The sequence below is a fragment of the Gigantopelta aegis genome, chromosome 10 (assembly GCF_016097555.1).
Source record: "Gigantopelta aegis isolate Gae_Host chromosome 10, Gae_host_genome, whole genome shotgun sequence".
NCBI lineage: Eukaryota > Metazoa > Mollusca > Gastropoda > Neomphalida > Peltospiridae > Gigantopelta > Gigantopelta aegis.
The window spans coordinates 401,561-415,268 of record NC_054708.1 but is presented as its reverse complement, the minus strand read 5'-3'; the positions used below and the strand labels follow the sequence as shown (position 1 = coordinate 415,268).

Sequence of the window (13,708 nt, the reverse complement as noted above, 5' to 3'; positions counted from 1 at the left end):
TGTAATCTGTAAACACACTAATTCCACTTGGAGTTTTACCCCATGGAAAACAAGTTCATTGCTGGACTGTGTTGTTTGTCATGGCACTGAGGATGGTTTGATTATTTCCATAGTTGGTGGCACTCTGCATACAGATTAACAGGAGTGTGCTGAGGTGCTTATGTGTGCTTTATCATATATTTTCAGATTGTATCTCTTGGTAGTGCAAGTGACAGCAGAGACGATCAAACTTGCCCCATTTGTGGCAAGATGTTTGGATCAAGTACATACTTAAAAGAACACATGCAAAAGCACAATGAGCGAATGGCTTGCTGCTTCTGTGGAAAGAGCTATTCTTTTAGGTCCGCTCTAAACCGACACAAGAGAACTTGTCACCTAAGACTTCAGTGAAATCACTGACCACTGAACTTTCACTGTATGACTGTAATATCAGTGTCATACACTGTATTAGCTGTTAGATGTGTCTATCGAATATCACTGTAATACTAAAGTATATACCACTGTGTAATGGCCCTGTCACACTATAGTGTATGAGAGAAATGTATGAGTTGCGTATGAAAATTCATAAAATAATTTTCATACGCACAAGAAGGTCTTAAAAATGCAGAATTGTGCGTATACTTACCGTATTTAACCTATGAGTAGCGTATGGCCAGCGTATGACCAGCGAATGTCGGGAAATGTTAGCCCATGGACAGCGTACTCTGCGTATGGCTAGCGTATGAGTAGCGCATGTCCAGCGTATCTCGATCACGTGACAAAGTGCCTATATCAACGGCAGTCTTGAATGTGGTGAAATGCCAAATTCATCAGATCATGCTGGTGTTGGAGAAGAGCTACCTCCATCGTCGTCCACGAAGAAGTGAAGAAGAGCTAGAAATGGGAACATATATGTACACTTTCTCAAAATGCTGGCCAGACGCCAATCATACGCTAGTTGTACGTTAATAACGTTACTCGATCGTCAGGCATACACCAAGATGTCTATATACGTTGCAGATACGTTAGAAGTACGTTACTCATGCGCTATCAATACGCTAGCTATACGGTACATCTTCATGCCAGCGTATGTCCGCGTACTCGACCTAGGAGTCGCGTACCTCTAGCGTATTCAGCGTCTGCCTAACGTATGCTTAGTGTATGCTTAGCGTATAAACCATACGTCGGAGTACGCACAAAATTTTTAAACATGCTTAAAAATAATTTTCTACCTCGCCGTATGCCAGTGTATGCCAGCGTGCTTCAAACGTATACAACCTATGCCTAACGTACCCCTAGCGTATGTCAGCATATACCAGCGTACGAGTGATATTTTATCATACGCTGACATACGCTAGTACGATACGCTACAGTGTGACAGGGCCATAATATCAGTGTCATACACTGTATTAGCTGTTAGATGTGTCTATCGAATATCACTGTAATACTAAAGTATACACCACTGTGTAATATCAGTTGTATACACAGTATTGGCTGTTAGATGTGTCTGCCGTATATCACTTGTAATATGAGTGTCATACAATGTATTGGCGGTCTATTGATATCACTGTAATTGTTGACTGTAAAAGCCAATTTTGTCCACTTTATCAAGTTGATCAGATTTATATATTATGCATTTAACAAATCAGATTATTGGTATTGTGAAAAGCAGGTGAAAATACAAATACCATTAATGATGCAAATCATTATTGATAAAAAAAAAAAAAATTCTTAAAAAAGTTGTGTGGGTTTTTTTGTGGGTTTTTTTGCCTTCCTCGAGTGAATCTAACAAAACTAACAAGTGATCATGGCCATATCTGCACAATGCGGAGTCAAATAGTCATTTGGTAAGATAGTGTTTCATTTCATGAATCTTTGTCTAGTACCATGTCTATAGGAAGACTGCCACTTCTACATGAAGAGATCCTTGCACCACCACAAAGAGGACTGCCACCCAAACTAGTTTACAAAGTCAAAACTAGGTCAGGAGAGGTCTCCTTGGAATAAGTACAGCTTTGAGGTTATCCACTCGTGATTCAGTCATAACAGTGCTGATATCAAGTGTTAAGAGAAAGGTGAGCATATCCCATTACACCGGTGGCACCCATCATGAGTACCACCACCACAGTCCACCGGTGGCACCCATCATGAGTACTGCCACCACAGTTCACCTGTGGCACCCATCATGAGTACCGCCACCACAGTTCACCTGTGGCACCCATCATGAGTACCGCCACCACAGTTCACCTGTGGCACCCATCATGAGTACCGCCACCACAGTTCACCTGTGGCACTCATCATGAGTACCACCACCACAGTCCACCAGTGGCACCCATCTTGAGTACCGCCACTATATCTGTCAAATCCAAAGTCCATTAATAGCCAGTGAGGCAATTTTCTATTAAAAAATACAGGCTGTCCAGCGATCCTACTTTTCCAATTTTTCCTACTTTTCTTCAAAATACCTTCTTTCTGTTTTTTTAAAATGCCACAAATTGCTGTTTAAAGTATGCATATTGCTTGAGCTATAATAAAAGTCAACAGTTATGGAATTTTCTTTCATACGGGTGTGCTGGACAGCCTGCAATTTCCTATAATACGTTTTTGGCATACACAGTCCTTGTTTTTTTTAAATTATAGGCGAGTGGGAAATAGCACACCTCAACATGCTAAGGCGAATGAAAAGTCACTCTCCAAAATAAATAAAATAGGCAGTGTAGCTCCGATTGGATTTTGACTGGTACGTCTACAAAATTTGTGTTTTAAACCAGTATTTCCCGTTTTGCTCAACAAAGAGAAATACCAGTTTAATGACTGCATGGAAGCCACTGCCATGTTTTTAATTTTTATTGTTTTAATAAAAAGACTTTCCTATTAGCTAAATGAGCTCTGAAAACTTGATTTTTGTAAACAGTGGAAATAAATATACCCATCTATTTTACATGCGTTGTTTGTTGAGTGTAACGTGTGCTGTTTCTCACACTCGTCAAATTGAAATGACGTGCACTGTACGAGTGTGATCGCACCCGCGCACCTTAAAAAGCAAGGTCTGCATACATGTACAAGTATCTGTGAATTGGTTGACCACCTACTCGGGATGGTATTTACACTTTGCTCCCACCCAAAGCAAGTTGTGATGACTAAATGGGTAGATGTATGACCACCAACAACTGATCAGTAACCCAATATCCTGAACAGACAGCCCAGATAACTGAGTGTTGTGGTCAGGACAGCATGCTAGAACCATAATTGTATATAAGTGAATTAAAGAACAGAGCTTGAAGAGTAAACAAATTAGTAGCAAAGTATTTGTTTTCGGTGCATACATTTCCGTGATTTTGACATCCACAACTTCATTATAATGACCAGTATTTTCATGTGATACTCTTTGCATCGTCTAAACTTTGAAGATTATGTCACAAAATTCAGTCATTTAATAAAACTGTTTCTTTGTTCTTTTTGTTTATTATTATTTGACACATTTTGGTTTATTATTATTTGACACATATTTTAAAATCAAGGAATTGTATAGAGTAAAGCCATTGGACATAAGCCACAAATATAAAATACCAAAAGTTTAAAAAATAAATGTCAAAGATACCTGTAGTTTTATGAAGTAAAAAAATATTAGGTCTAGATCACTAGTTTCCAAACAGTAATACAGATAGAGACACTGTCATACACAGAAGCTATTGAAGTGGATTTCAGACTGAAGTTATTCTCCTTTATTCCTTAACCCTCATCCATTTCCTCTCATTTAATTACTAAGTGAACTGGGCTCGGTGGCGTTGTGGTTAAGCCATCAGACAAGGCTGGTAGGTACAGGGTTCGCAGCTCGGTACCGGCTCCCACCCAGAGTTTTAATGACTCCCACTCCTTTCTCATTAACCACTAACAATTAACAACTAACCCATTGTCCTGAACAGACAACCCAGATAGCCCAGGACCGCGTACTTTAACTTTATACGCACACATAAGTTGAGATGAAGATGAGGATGAGGATAAGTGAATTGCTGATCACTTGCCTCTTGCCAGTAATGAGGAAACTTGGATCAGTCTCATTAACTGCAGTGAAATAAAGTGTAACAGATATGAAAATCTTAAATTCTTTCTTATTATACTTGACCAAAATAATGAAACTGATCAAACTAGTAATACATTGTTTGACAAGTATTGCCACTGATAGTTTTAATACACATTTGTGTATTGGTAATGTTTGCATTAAGAAATTCACATGCACACACACACACTTTTTTTAGAAATCTTATCTCGAACAACCCATGGCTAGTTCTTGGTTTAGTGTTTTCAGCATTGAGATAATGAATTTTGACTGCATGTTTTAGTGTTATTTTTCTACTTTTGTGGGGTGCGATTATAGCAGGTTTCAGCCTTGTGAGTCCTAGGAGATTGGAATCTTTATGTAAGTGGTATGATTGTCATGCTAGCTCAAAGGTCATGGTATGTGCTTTTCTGTCTGTTTCTTTTTTTTGTCATGCAAGAATTGGTCATACTTTATTAAACTTAATCATTTGTTCTGAAGAAAGTCTGCCACCTCAGTGTGAGTATTTTGGTGGAGTGCGGGTGGGATTTAGCTCAGTCGGTTGAGTGCTCGCTTGATGTGCCTGTGTCACAGGATCGAACCATTTCGGTGGATAGATTCAACTGATTGTGTTTTTTTCTCGTTCCTGTCTGTGGGAAAGTACATATAAAAGATCCCTTGCTGAATTACCGGTAGAAAAAATGTAGCAGGTTTCCTCTGATGACTATGAGTTAGGATTACCAAATGTTTGACATCCAATAGCCGATGATTACTAGTAATTAATCAATGTGCTCCAATGATGTCTTTAAAACAAAACAAACTTATCTTCAAACAATAAGGAAAGATGTATTTGGTAGGAGAAATGTGATTGGTTCATATCTCGATCTTTTGGTTGCGGAATAAAGATATAAAATGTATTTTAATTTAGTGGATCAAATCTGACTACAAAGACCACAAAACGTTTGAGAAATGTTGATCTGGTGTATAATATGGAGATTTATCATTGGAATGACCAGACTAACATTGATCTGGTATATAATATGGGGATTTATCATTGGAATGACCAGACTAACGTTGATCTGGTATGTAATATGGAGATTTATCATCGGAATGACCAGACTGTAATATTAACATTTCCAGAATCCTGAATCCTATCTCAAATAAATCATTGTCAGGTGTTTCGTTTATAGGGGCACTACCAATTTCCAGGATTATATGTGCTGCCTACTTGCTTCCACTTCCCAGAATTACATTTTCTTCCTACTTGCCTGTGGGAGGACTGCCACTTTCCAGAATCGCAAGCTTGCCTGTAGGAGGACTGCCATGGGAGACTGGTCAACAAATCTGAATGTTCACATTGGACACTTAAACACTTGAATAAAGTTGACAGGAAATATTTCATTATAACCATACTTATTGTGCAGATCAGTGAGCATTACGGTTTTTATAACATACAATTTCCCGCCATCTTTATTCAAAAGTCAGTCTGGTCAACTTGGTTTATCCGATAGTATTGGAATAAAGTTAGAACATATTCTTCATTTGGTATCATAAAAGTGTTTTGTAAACAAAACAATGTTATAATTACCAAATTTACATTGCATTTGGCTTTTATCTTAACTGTGACATCATGCATCTTGTTACTGGATTGACCTTACTTTGGTAGATATTGAATTGACTTTTAATGTAAAGGATACTGGGTTGACCTTGACTGTGAAACTGAATTGACCTTTACTGTGATACTGGATTGACATTTATTGTGATATTAGATTGGCCTTTACTGTGATAGATGTTGGATTGATCTTTGATCTGGTAGATGTTGGATTGATCGTTACTGTGATAGATGTTGGATTGATCGTTACTGTGATAGATGTTGGATTGATCGTTACTGTGATAGATGTTGGATTGATCGTTACTGTGATAGATGTTGGATTGATCATTACTGTGATAGATGTTGGATTGACCGTGACTGGTAGATGCTAGATTGACCTTTTCTTTGTTTAGAATAAGATATTGGATTGGCCTTTACTGAGGTAGATACTGGATTGATCTTTGATCTGATAGATATTGGATTGATCTTTACTGTGATAGATGCTGTATTGATCCTTACTTTGTTTAGAATAAGATTGTAAGATTGGCCATGGTTGGAATACTGGAAACCTTTTTGAAGCACCATCTGATTGGTTATTCTTGTATCGTTTCAGATGGGTACGGTTTTGACTGTGCAGCCATCTGCAGATACATCTCACCAAGGTTCCTCCTCTCAGGGCCAGGTTCGTTTCCAGGCAGCGTTTTCTTGTAATATTTGTGGCAGTCAGTTTGCTGCAACTGGCAATTTGCGACAGCACATGGAAAAACACAACCACGATCGATATGCCTGTGACTTTTGTGGGAAAAGTTACACGTTTAAGTCAAACCTTTTCCGTCATCACAAGTTTTGTCAAATGAAAATATTTTGTCAGAATAGTAATCAGTAAGATTGTCATATTGCTGTTCATAGACAACACTTGTCTGTTAATCATTACTTAAAGACAACACTTGTTTGTTAATCATTACTTAAAAGACAACACTTGTTTGTTAATGATTACTTAAAGACAACACTTGTTTGTTAATCATTATTTAAAGACAAGACTTGTTACCTCAATGATGATAGACCATCCTTGATCTTTGTTTCATCACTGTTCATCAACAAAACGTTATGGTCATTACATCATACTTCATTGACAATACTTTGTGTTTGTCCAATAACTGTTCAGTCTACTTCAAGTTACTTGGCTGAAAATTAATATGATGCTTTTTCAATCTTGAAGGAGGATTCTAGTTTTGTGAAGCAGAACTGTATCAAACATTAAGGAAAGAGAGTTGTAAATTATCAGTGTAATTGGTCTGTGTTTAATAATTAGGATTTGAAGTTTGGTGCTATACTGTTGGTAGCTGTATGTGAAATGAAATAGGTTCAACAATATTTGTTTTTAACTAAGCAAGGATGCGATGGACTTAGGATGACATTTTGGCCTAGCCAGTATGATGACACGTGGAACGACACTTACAGTGGCTTGTTTTTGTACTTTCAGGCTGCTAGTGTCTCTTCCGGCCTGGCTAACTTTCCCTGTGTAACGTGCGGGAAAAGCTTCAGTGAGAAGCTGTATCTACAGCAGCATATGGACATGCACAGGGAGACAAAGTTCCCTTGTCCACATTGTGACAGGACCTACACATTCAGGTCAAATCTGTGTAGACATGTCAAACTGTGTCCACAAAGGCCTGTTATAGGAGGGAAGTAGAAAACTGGACAATACCCACACGGAAATGACGTGTAATCGGTCCAGTACTGGTGACCCAGTATTAGAACGGAAACACATGGTTGAAGTGACCAATGCTAGTATTCCATTACTATTAAGGACAATAAGCTGTTGAAGTGACTTGTAAACAGTCCAATGGAAGTAACACTGTTGGAGCAAGATGTAAACAAGTTGTAAACATGCCAATACTTGTGAGGAAGGAATGCTGTTGTACTGATGTAAACAATCCAAAACTATTAAGAAAGGCACATTAATCTGTAAATGTTCCAGTACCAGTTAAGAAGACACATTTAAAATGTCTTGTAAACCATTTATTTTAGATAGTAATAAATATGTTTACGGTAGTTAAAATCACTTGTAGACGAGCCTGTACCAATAAACAAGATGACTAAAGTTACTTATATGCATGCAGGTACCAATACAGAAGACAAGTTGAAAACTAATGGCTATGTGATTTCTCCTTTCTTTAACACTCGGGTGGCCACTCATTATAAGGGGCAGGGCGTAGCCCAGTGGTAAAGCGCTCGCTTGATGCACAGTCGGTTTAGGATCGATCCCCATCGGTGGGCCCATTGGGCTATTTCTCGTTCCAGCCAGTGCACCACGACTAGTATATCAAAGGCCGTGGTATGTACTACCCTGTCTATGGGATGGTGCATATAAAAGATCCCTTGCTGCTAATCGAAAAGAATAGCCCATGAAGTGGCGACAGCGGGTTTCCTCTCTCAATATCTGTGGTCCTTAACCATATGTCTGACGCCATATAACTAAATAAAATGTGTTGGGTGTGTCGTTAAATAAAACATTTCTTTCTTTCCACTCATATATATATATATATATATATATATATATATATATATATATATATATATATATATATATTTTAGTCCATGGGCCAGACCAGAATTTGGTACCACCCAGAGGGACAAAGGCTCATAGGGGTTTGTTTGGTAGGTGTATGCATGTAGATAATAAAATGAGGTGATAGCCTTCCGTATCGAGTAGCTTTCTGTAATTTTCACCTTGAAAACTGAATAATATGTGGGAAAAAATCTGAAGCAAATTTTTGGGGTAGGGGAAACTTAATTTGGAATAACTTTCCTTAGAATCACCCTGTCATAGGAATTCACCACTCAAAATGTGTGGTTTGAAGCCCTCTAACGATTACATATCATAATATGCAAATGAACCATAAAAGTAGGTCATCAGAGGTCAAAAGGTCACCGATTTTGGGTCAAGCTAAAAATTTACGGATTTCAGCTTTGCCTCATCTATTGGGACATTTGCCAAAATCAGGCCTAGAAATGGCTGGAAACAGTGTCAGAAGGAATTTCCAACAATTTAAAGGCACCCATGTTCAGTCATGTAGAAAAATATTGAACCGAAACAAACGAGCCAAGTTAAGTTTTTGCAGAAATTGATACTTTTATGATTAACACCAACATGAACCTTAAATCACACTATAATGACAATAAGTCTCGCAAAATGTTTATTACAAAGCAGTTGTGTATATTTTTGAGTAACTGAAGCATGAAGCATGAAGCAGGCCTAAAGAGGTCAAAATGTCACCTATATATGGTCATGCTGGGCATTTTCAATGTTCAGCACGCTAGCATCATGTTTTTGGCCAGCCATTAAGATAATAACTCGAAATAGCTTGGAACACATCTACAGAAACCATACTTAATAATTACACTTTAACAATCACTTTACCTATTTTACTATTATTACTAACAGACCCAAATGAATAGAAGCTTGGTCGTGTAATTTTAAGCAAATCCATTTATTAAGCACCCAAACGTCCCAAGTAAAGATTGTACCTACTTTTCCATTATTATGTAGGTGATGCTATAATCTTATCTTTAAGACCTATTGCAATTGAGACAGCCGTAATGGGATGACACCCACTTAACTTACTGCAGGTCTTATAGGCTACAAATAGAAAGGCTGTCTTTATCAAAAGTCCATCCCCACCCCTCCTTCGAGTGGGTGTGTTTTGGTAACTTCACTGATGAGCCATAATTCATCTTGGTAGGCAACTTGTTTTGGGTGCTCACAGTCGGGCATCCTAGTGTAAATGAAATGGTTTTTATCATCTTCCCCTTGCTTCATTGACAATTTTCAGGTCGCTGAATTTATCATACAAGATAACTGTAATGCGTTTAAGTAGCTGGAGATATGGACCATCTGTGTCTGCGTTGGTGTAAGAGTTGAGTGTCATATTGGTAAGGACACAAGTCACATCAGAGTAGCAGTTCCATGCATATCAGACTGCTTTTTTTCGGAAAAAAATAGATAGCCAAAGTAGTGTTAACATCCTCTGAAGATGTTCGATGAGCAGCAAGGCCAGGGATTTCACTTTAGCCAGGATGCCTGCTTCCTTGAATACCTTTTCTTTGCTTTTCTCCCGTGGATGCTTTTATTACTGTTCATGATGTATGTGTCCTATACCAACGCAAGGAGGTCGGTATTGGATGCAATAATGGTTTTTCCTGCTTCTTTTCCATAGCTTAACAGGATATAATACTCCTGCTTTCTTTGCAAAAACAGGTAAAAGGACCGCACGGGGTGCATGGAACTGCTACCCTGATGTGATCAGTGTCTTTACCTAACACCTGTGTCTTTGCTTTACACCAAAGTATATGCACATGATCCACACTCCAGCTCTTCACCGTAAGTTTTTATAATAAGACCAGTGACCTGCCAGAATGGAACAACAATGAAAACCATTTCATCATCTTAGGATACACCCACTATTGCTCAACCTGCTATTCATCAGTGGACAGAATGAATAAATTGCATCTACTCCAGAAGGGGGGTGGGGGGGGGGGGGTGGGTGCGGTCTTTTGATAAAGCCAGTCCTGCGTTCCTATATGCAGTACCAAACCTGTGACCCTCAAATACTACAGTGTTGTTCAATAGTCTAAGTGGACGTGGCACTAGATGTATAGATACAATAAGATAAGATACATTTTATTACTGCAGATCAGTTTATGAATAATGTATATATTGCCTATGTACTACAGGGCTGCAAACTTACCAAGTATATGTGGCCAAAGCTGTAAAGATACTTAGAAATTGAACTAAATGCAAAGGATTACATTCTACCTCCATTTGGTGAAAGTGAAACAGACAGCTAGTGCCATCTATTGACAATAGTTTGAATGGGGAGTAATAATTTTTTAAAGATCAGTTCAATGAAACGTTGATGGAACTTCAAGATTTCCACTAGCCTGTACCTGTTCAATCTGAAAACAAAAACTGAATTAGGGTGCTCAGACACAACCACAGGTGTTTATTATGACTTTCTCATTGCCGTTTCCATCCTTATTTTTCAGAATGAGCTTGGTTGGTACCATCAAATCATAGAAAACTGAATAGTGACCTTTCGACCTCTGATGACCTACTTTTATACATGCCAATAATAATTTTCTTTAAAAGACATCAGATACCAAGAGCACTTCATAATAAACATTTTCAGTGTTTATTTGTTCTAATAGGGTGTTGTTTTAGTTAATGTTGATGGTTAATTTGATATATAAAAGTATCAATTTCTTCAAAGACTAACCTTGGCTCGTTTGTTTCTGTTTCAATATTTTTCTAGATGGCTGAACATGGGTGCCTTTAAATTGTTGGAAATTCCTTCTGACACAGTTTTCAGCCATTTCTAGGCCTGATTTTGGCAAATGTGCTAATAGATGACGCGCAAAGCTGAAATCCACAAATTTTGAGCTTCACTCAAAATCGGTGACCTTTTGACCTCTGATGACCTACTTTTGTGGTTCATTTCTATATTATGATATGTAATCGTTAGTGGGCTTCAAAACACACATTTTGAGTGGTGAATTGTTATGATAGGGTGATTCTAAGGAAAGTTATTCCAAATTAAGTTTCCCCTACCCCAGGGAAGCAAATTTTTTTCCGCACACTATTCAGTTTTCAGGGTGAAAATGACAGCCTTCCGTATCGAGTAGCTTTCTATCACCTCATTTTATTATCTACATGCATAGACCTATCAAAAAAATCCTATGAGCCTTTGTCCCTCTGGGTGGTACCAAATCATGAAAAATTAGCCTCTGGCCGATGGACTATATGTATGCGTATGTATATATGTGTGTGTATATGTGTGTATATATATATATATATATATATATATATACACACACACACACACACACACACACACAACACACACACACACACACACACACACACACATATAATTACACACACACACACTTACAGTAGAATCTCGATGGGTCGAATACATTGCCACATTCGAACTAAAAACAAAGTTCCATGTGAAATTTGAGAGTTTATATATATATATACAGGGTTCGCACGGGCCTGGAAAAGTCCTTGAATTTTGACGTAGTACTTGAAAAGTACTGGAATTTTGCAAATTCAGAAAAGGTCCTGGAAAAGTACTGGAATTTCATTAAAAACTACTGTACTTGAAAATTGCCGAAATGTACTTGAGTTTTTTTACAAGCAGAATGTCTCTCTTACTGATTAAAGTATTTGCTGACGTATTTCTCGGGTATTTGTCGTAATCAAAACCCGGAAGTGATATGTGTTGCTGCCGATATAGATAGACTGGCATACAAGTCCTTGTTGCGCTTGCTATATGCACCACAGTGTGAAGATTAAAGTAGACTGGGCTGCTGTCTACTGGAAACAGTGCATTACTAATAGTTGAACCGGTTTATGAGCGAGACAGGTAACCAGTCGTGTGCCGAAAAACGGTCAGCTGTAGTTAACTAGTGATGTGTGTGTGTTAAACTGCTTGTAACATTGTGCCAAAGACCACTTGAAAAACTGAAAAATATACTTGAAAAGTACTGGAATTTCTGTTCACCAAGTCTGTATGAACCATGATATATATTATATTATACAAAAAACATTAACCAGTCCCAAAACGTAAGCAGTTTAAATCAAAATTTAAACTGTATGTGTCAAACAATAATTTTACAATTTCACATCATACAAAGCACTTGTTTATTTCCCTTTGTGAATGGTAAAAAAACAAAAAAAAGGAAGGAAGGAAGGAAAATTGGATATGAGTTAATGATTTCTAATTTTTTTTTAACCCTTTACTTTAGAATGATCATACAAAATATTCTACTTTGAGTTAATGATTTCACAGTGAAAAACATTAATTACATTTTGCTTGGTGGTGTTTTTTTGGGGGGAGGGGTCATAATGGACAAGTGTACTGAAGAGATAAATATATTTTTTTAAATATTAAAAATAAAGTATACCCCTCTATTTTTCAGGGGGAGTATAGGCTTGGTTTTCCTTAGAAATCCCAGTGTTTGGCACTCTTGATGTGAGGCTGACACACAGACTCTGTCGGAGACTGCTTAGAACCCATTACAAATTTTCCTGTGCACGTGCCTACTCATTGTTCTTTAACATTTAGTCAATTAAATGTTATTTTGCATGTACATTTAATATGTCCATTTAATTGGGAAACAGTTGCGAAAATGTGCAGTTGAACAACCTAATTTTGAATTCGTAATACAAAACACTACTACCATAGTGAAAAACCGACCATGCAATGGAAATTCCCTGACCTCGTTTTACGTCACATGTCTGTTGCGGGAGCTCACATAAATAAAACAAAAACTAACTTTACAAAGAGTCTACTTATCCATTTTAGTAACATGCTGGGTCGTAAAGTTCTAAACAGCTTTTTCTCGATTCTTCAACATTTTTGGCAATTTACTTCACGGACACCATCATGGAATACCATGATTTATGAATAAAGGCCTAATTTAAAGTTAAATGCCTTCAACTAGGAGGGGTGCTTATTCAAGGACGTGGGCCTACTTTCATTCAAATACAGTATTCAATATAATAATCATGAGAAATTAAAGTTCGGTTTCATGATTTTACTGACACGCTACTGAAAACTATCATTTCTTTGAAATCTAGGGGCCTCGCACACACCAACACACACACACACACACACACACACACACACACACACACACACACACATTGCACATAGAGGATGGATGGAGAGATTGGTCAGTTATTGTTTTCTTACTTGCACAACCAATCAAAGTCCGTGAATGGCCTCGTGGTCTTGGCCAAGCTTTGAAATGGACGATGCTTGCTGCAGACTACGTAAGTGTACAAAAGGCATAAAGAGGCAGTTTGTGTTTGGAAATTTCGGTTGCCCGCTGGACAACTGAATTGTAAATTTCACTTGTCCGAGCAAATATTTATTCATCTGGGGTGAGCGGACAGGTACTTTTGGCCAAATAATAATATGCCCATCTTAGATGGGTCATATTACGGTATGGTGGTGGTCTTACGTCGTCTATCTGCATGTATGTAATTTTTTTGTTTCCGGAGTATATCTTATAATTTCCTTGAAACC

At 37.8% G+C, this 13,708-nt stretch overlaps 1 protein-coding gene across 15 annotated transcripts in view; it reads left to right on the top strand.

Annotated features, from left to right (window-relative positions):
- LOC121384253 (zinc finger protein Gfi-1b-like) overlaps positions 1 to 13,708 on the top strand; it is a 169,723-nt gene that overhangs the window by 57,619 nt on the left and 98,396 nt on the right. Inside the window, exons 4-5 of one of the 15 annotated variants that reach the window (XR_005959366.1) lie at positions 187 to 2,054; positions 6,223 to 6,283. The exons of 10 other annotated variants lie outside the window; for them this stretch is intronic. Coding sequence is in view for 4 of the 5 variants with exons in the window: in XM_041514546.1 (XP_041370480.1) it covers positions 6,223 to 6,291; positions 7,093 to 7,302 (279 nt within the window). In the remaining variant the exon portion in view is untranslated. Of the gene's footprint in view, positions 1 to 186; positions 3,434 to 6,222; positions 6,292 to 7,092; positions 7,805 to 13,708 lie in introns of those variants that run through there. 4 more of the 15 variants (XM_041514546.1, XM_041514547.1, XM_041514555.1 and 1 more) reach the window with 4 other exon arrangements.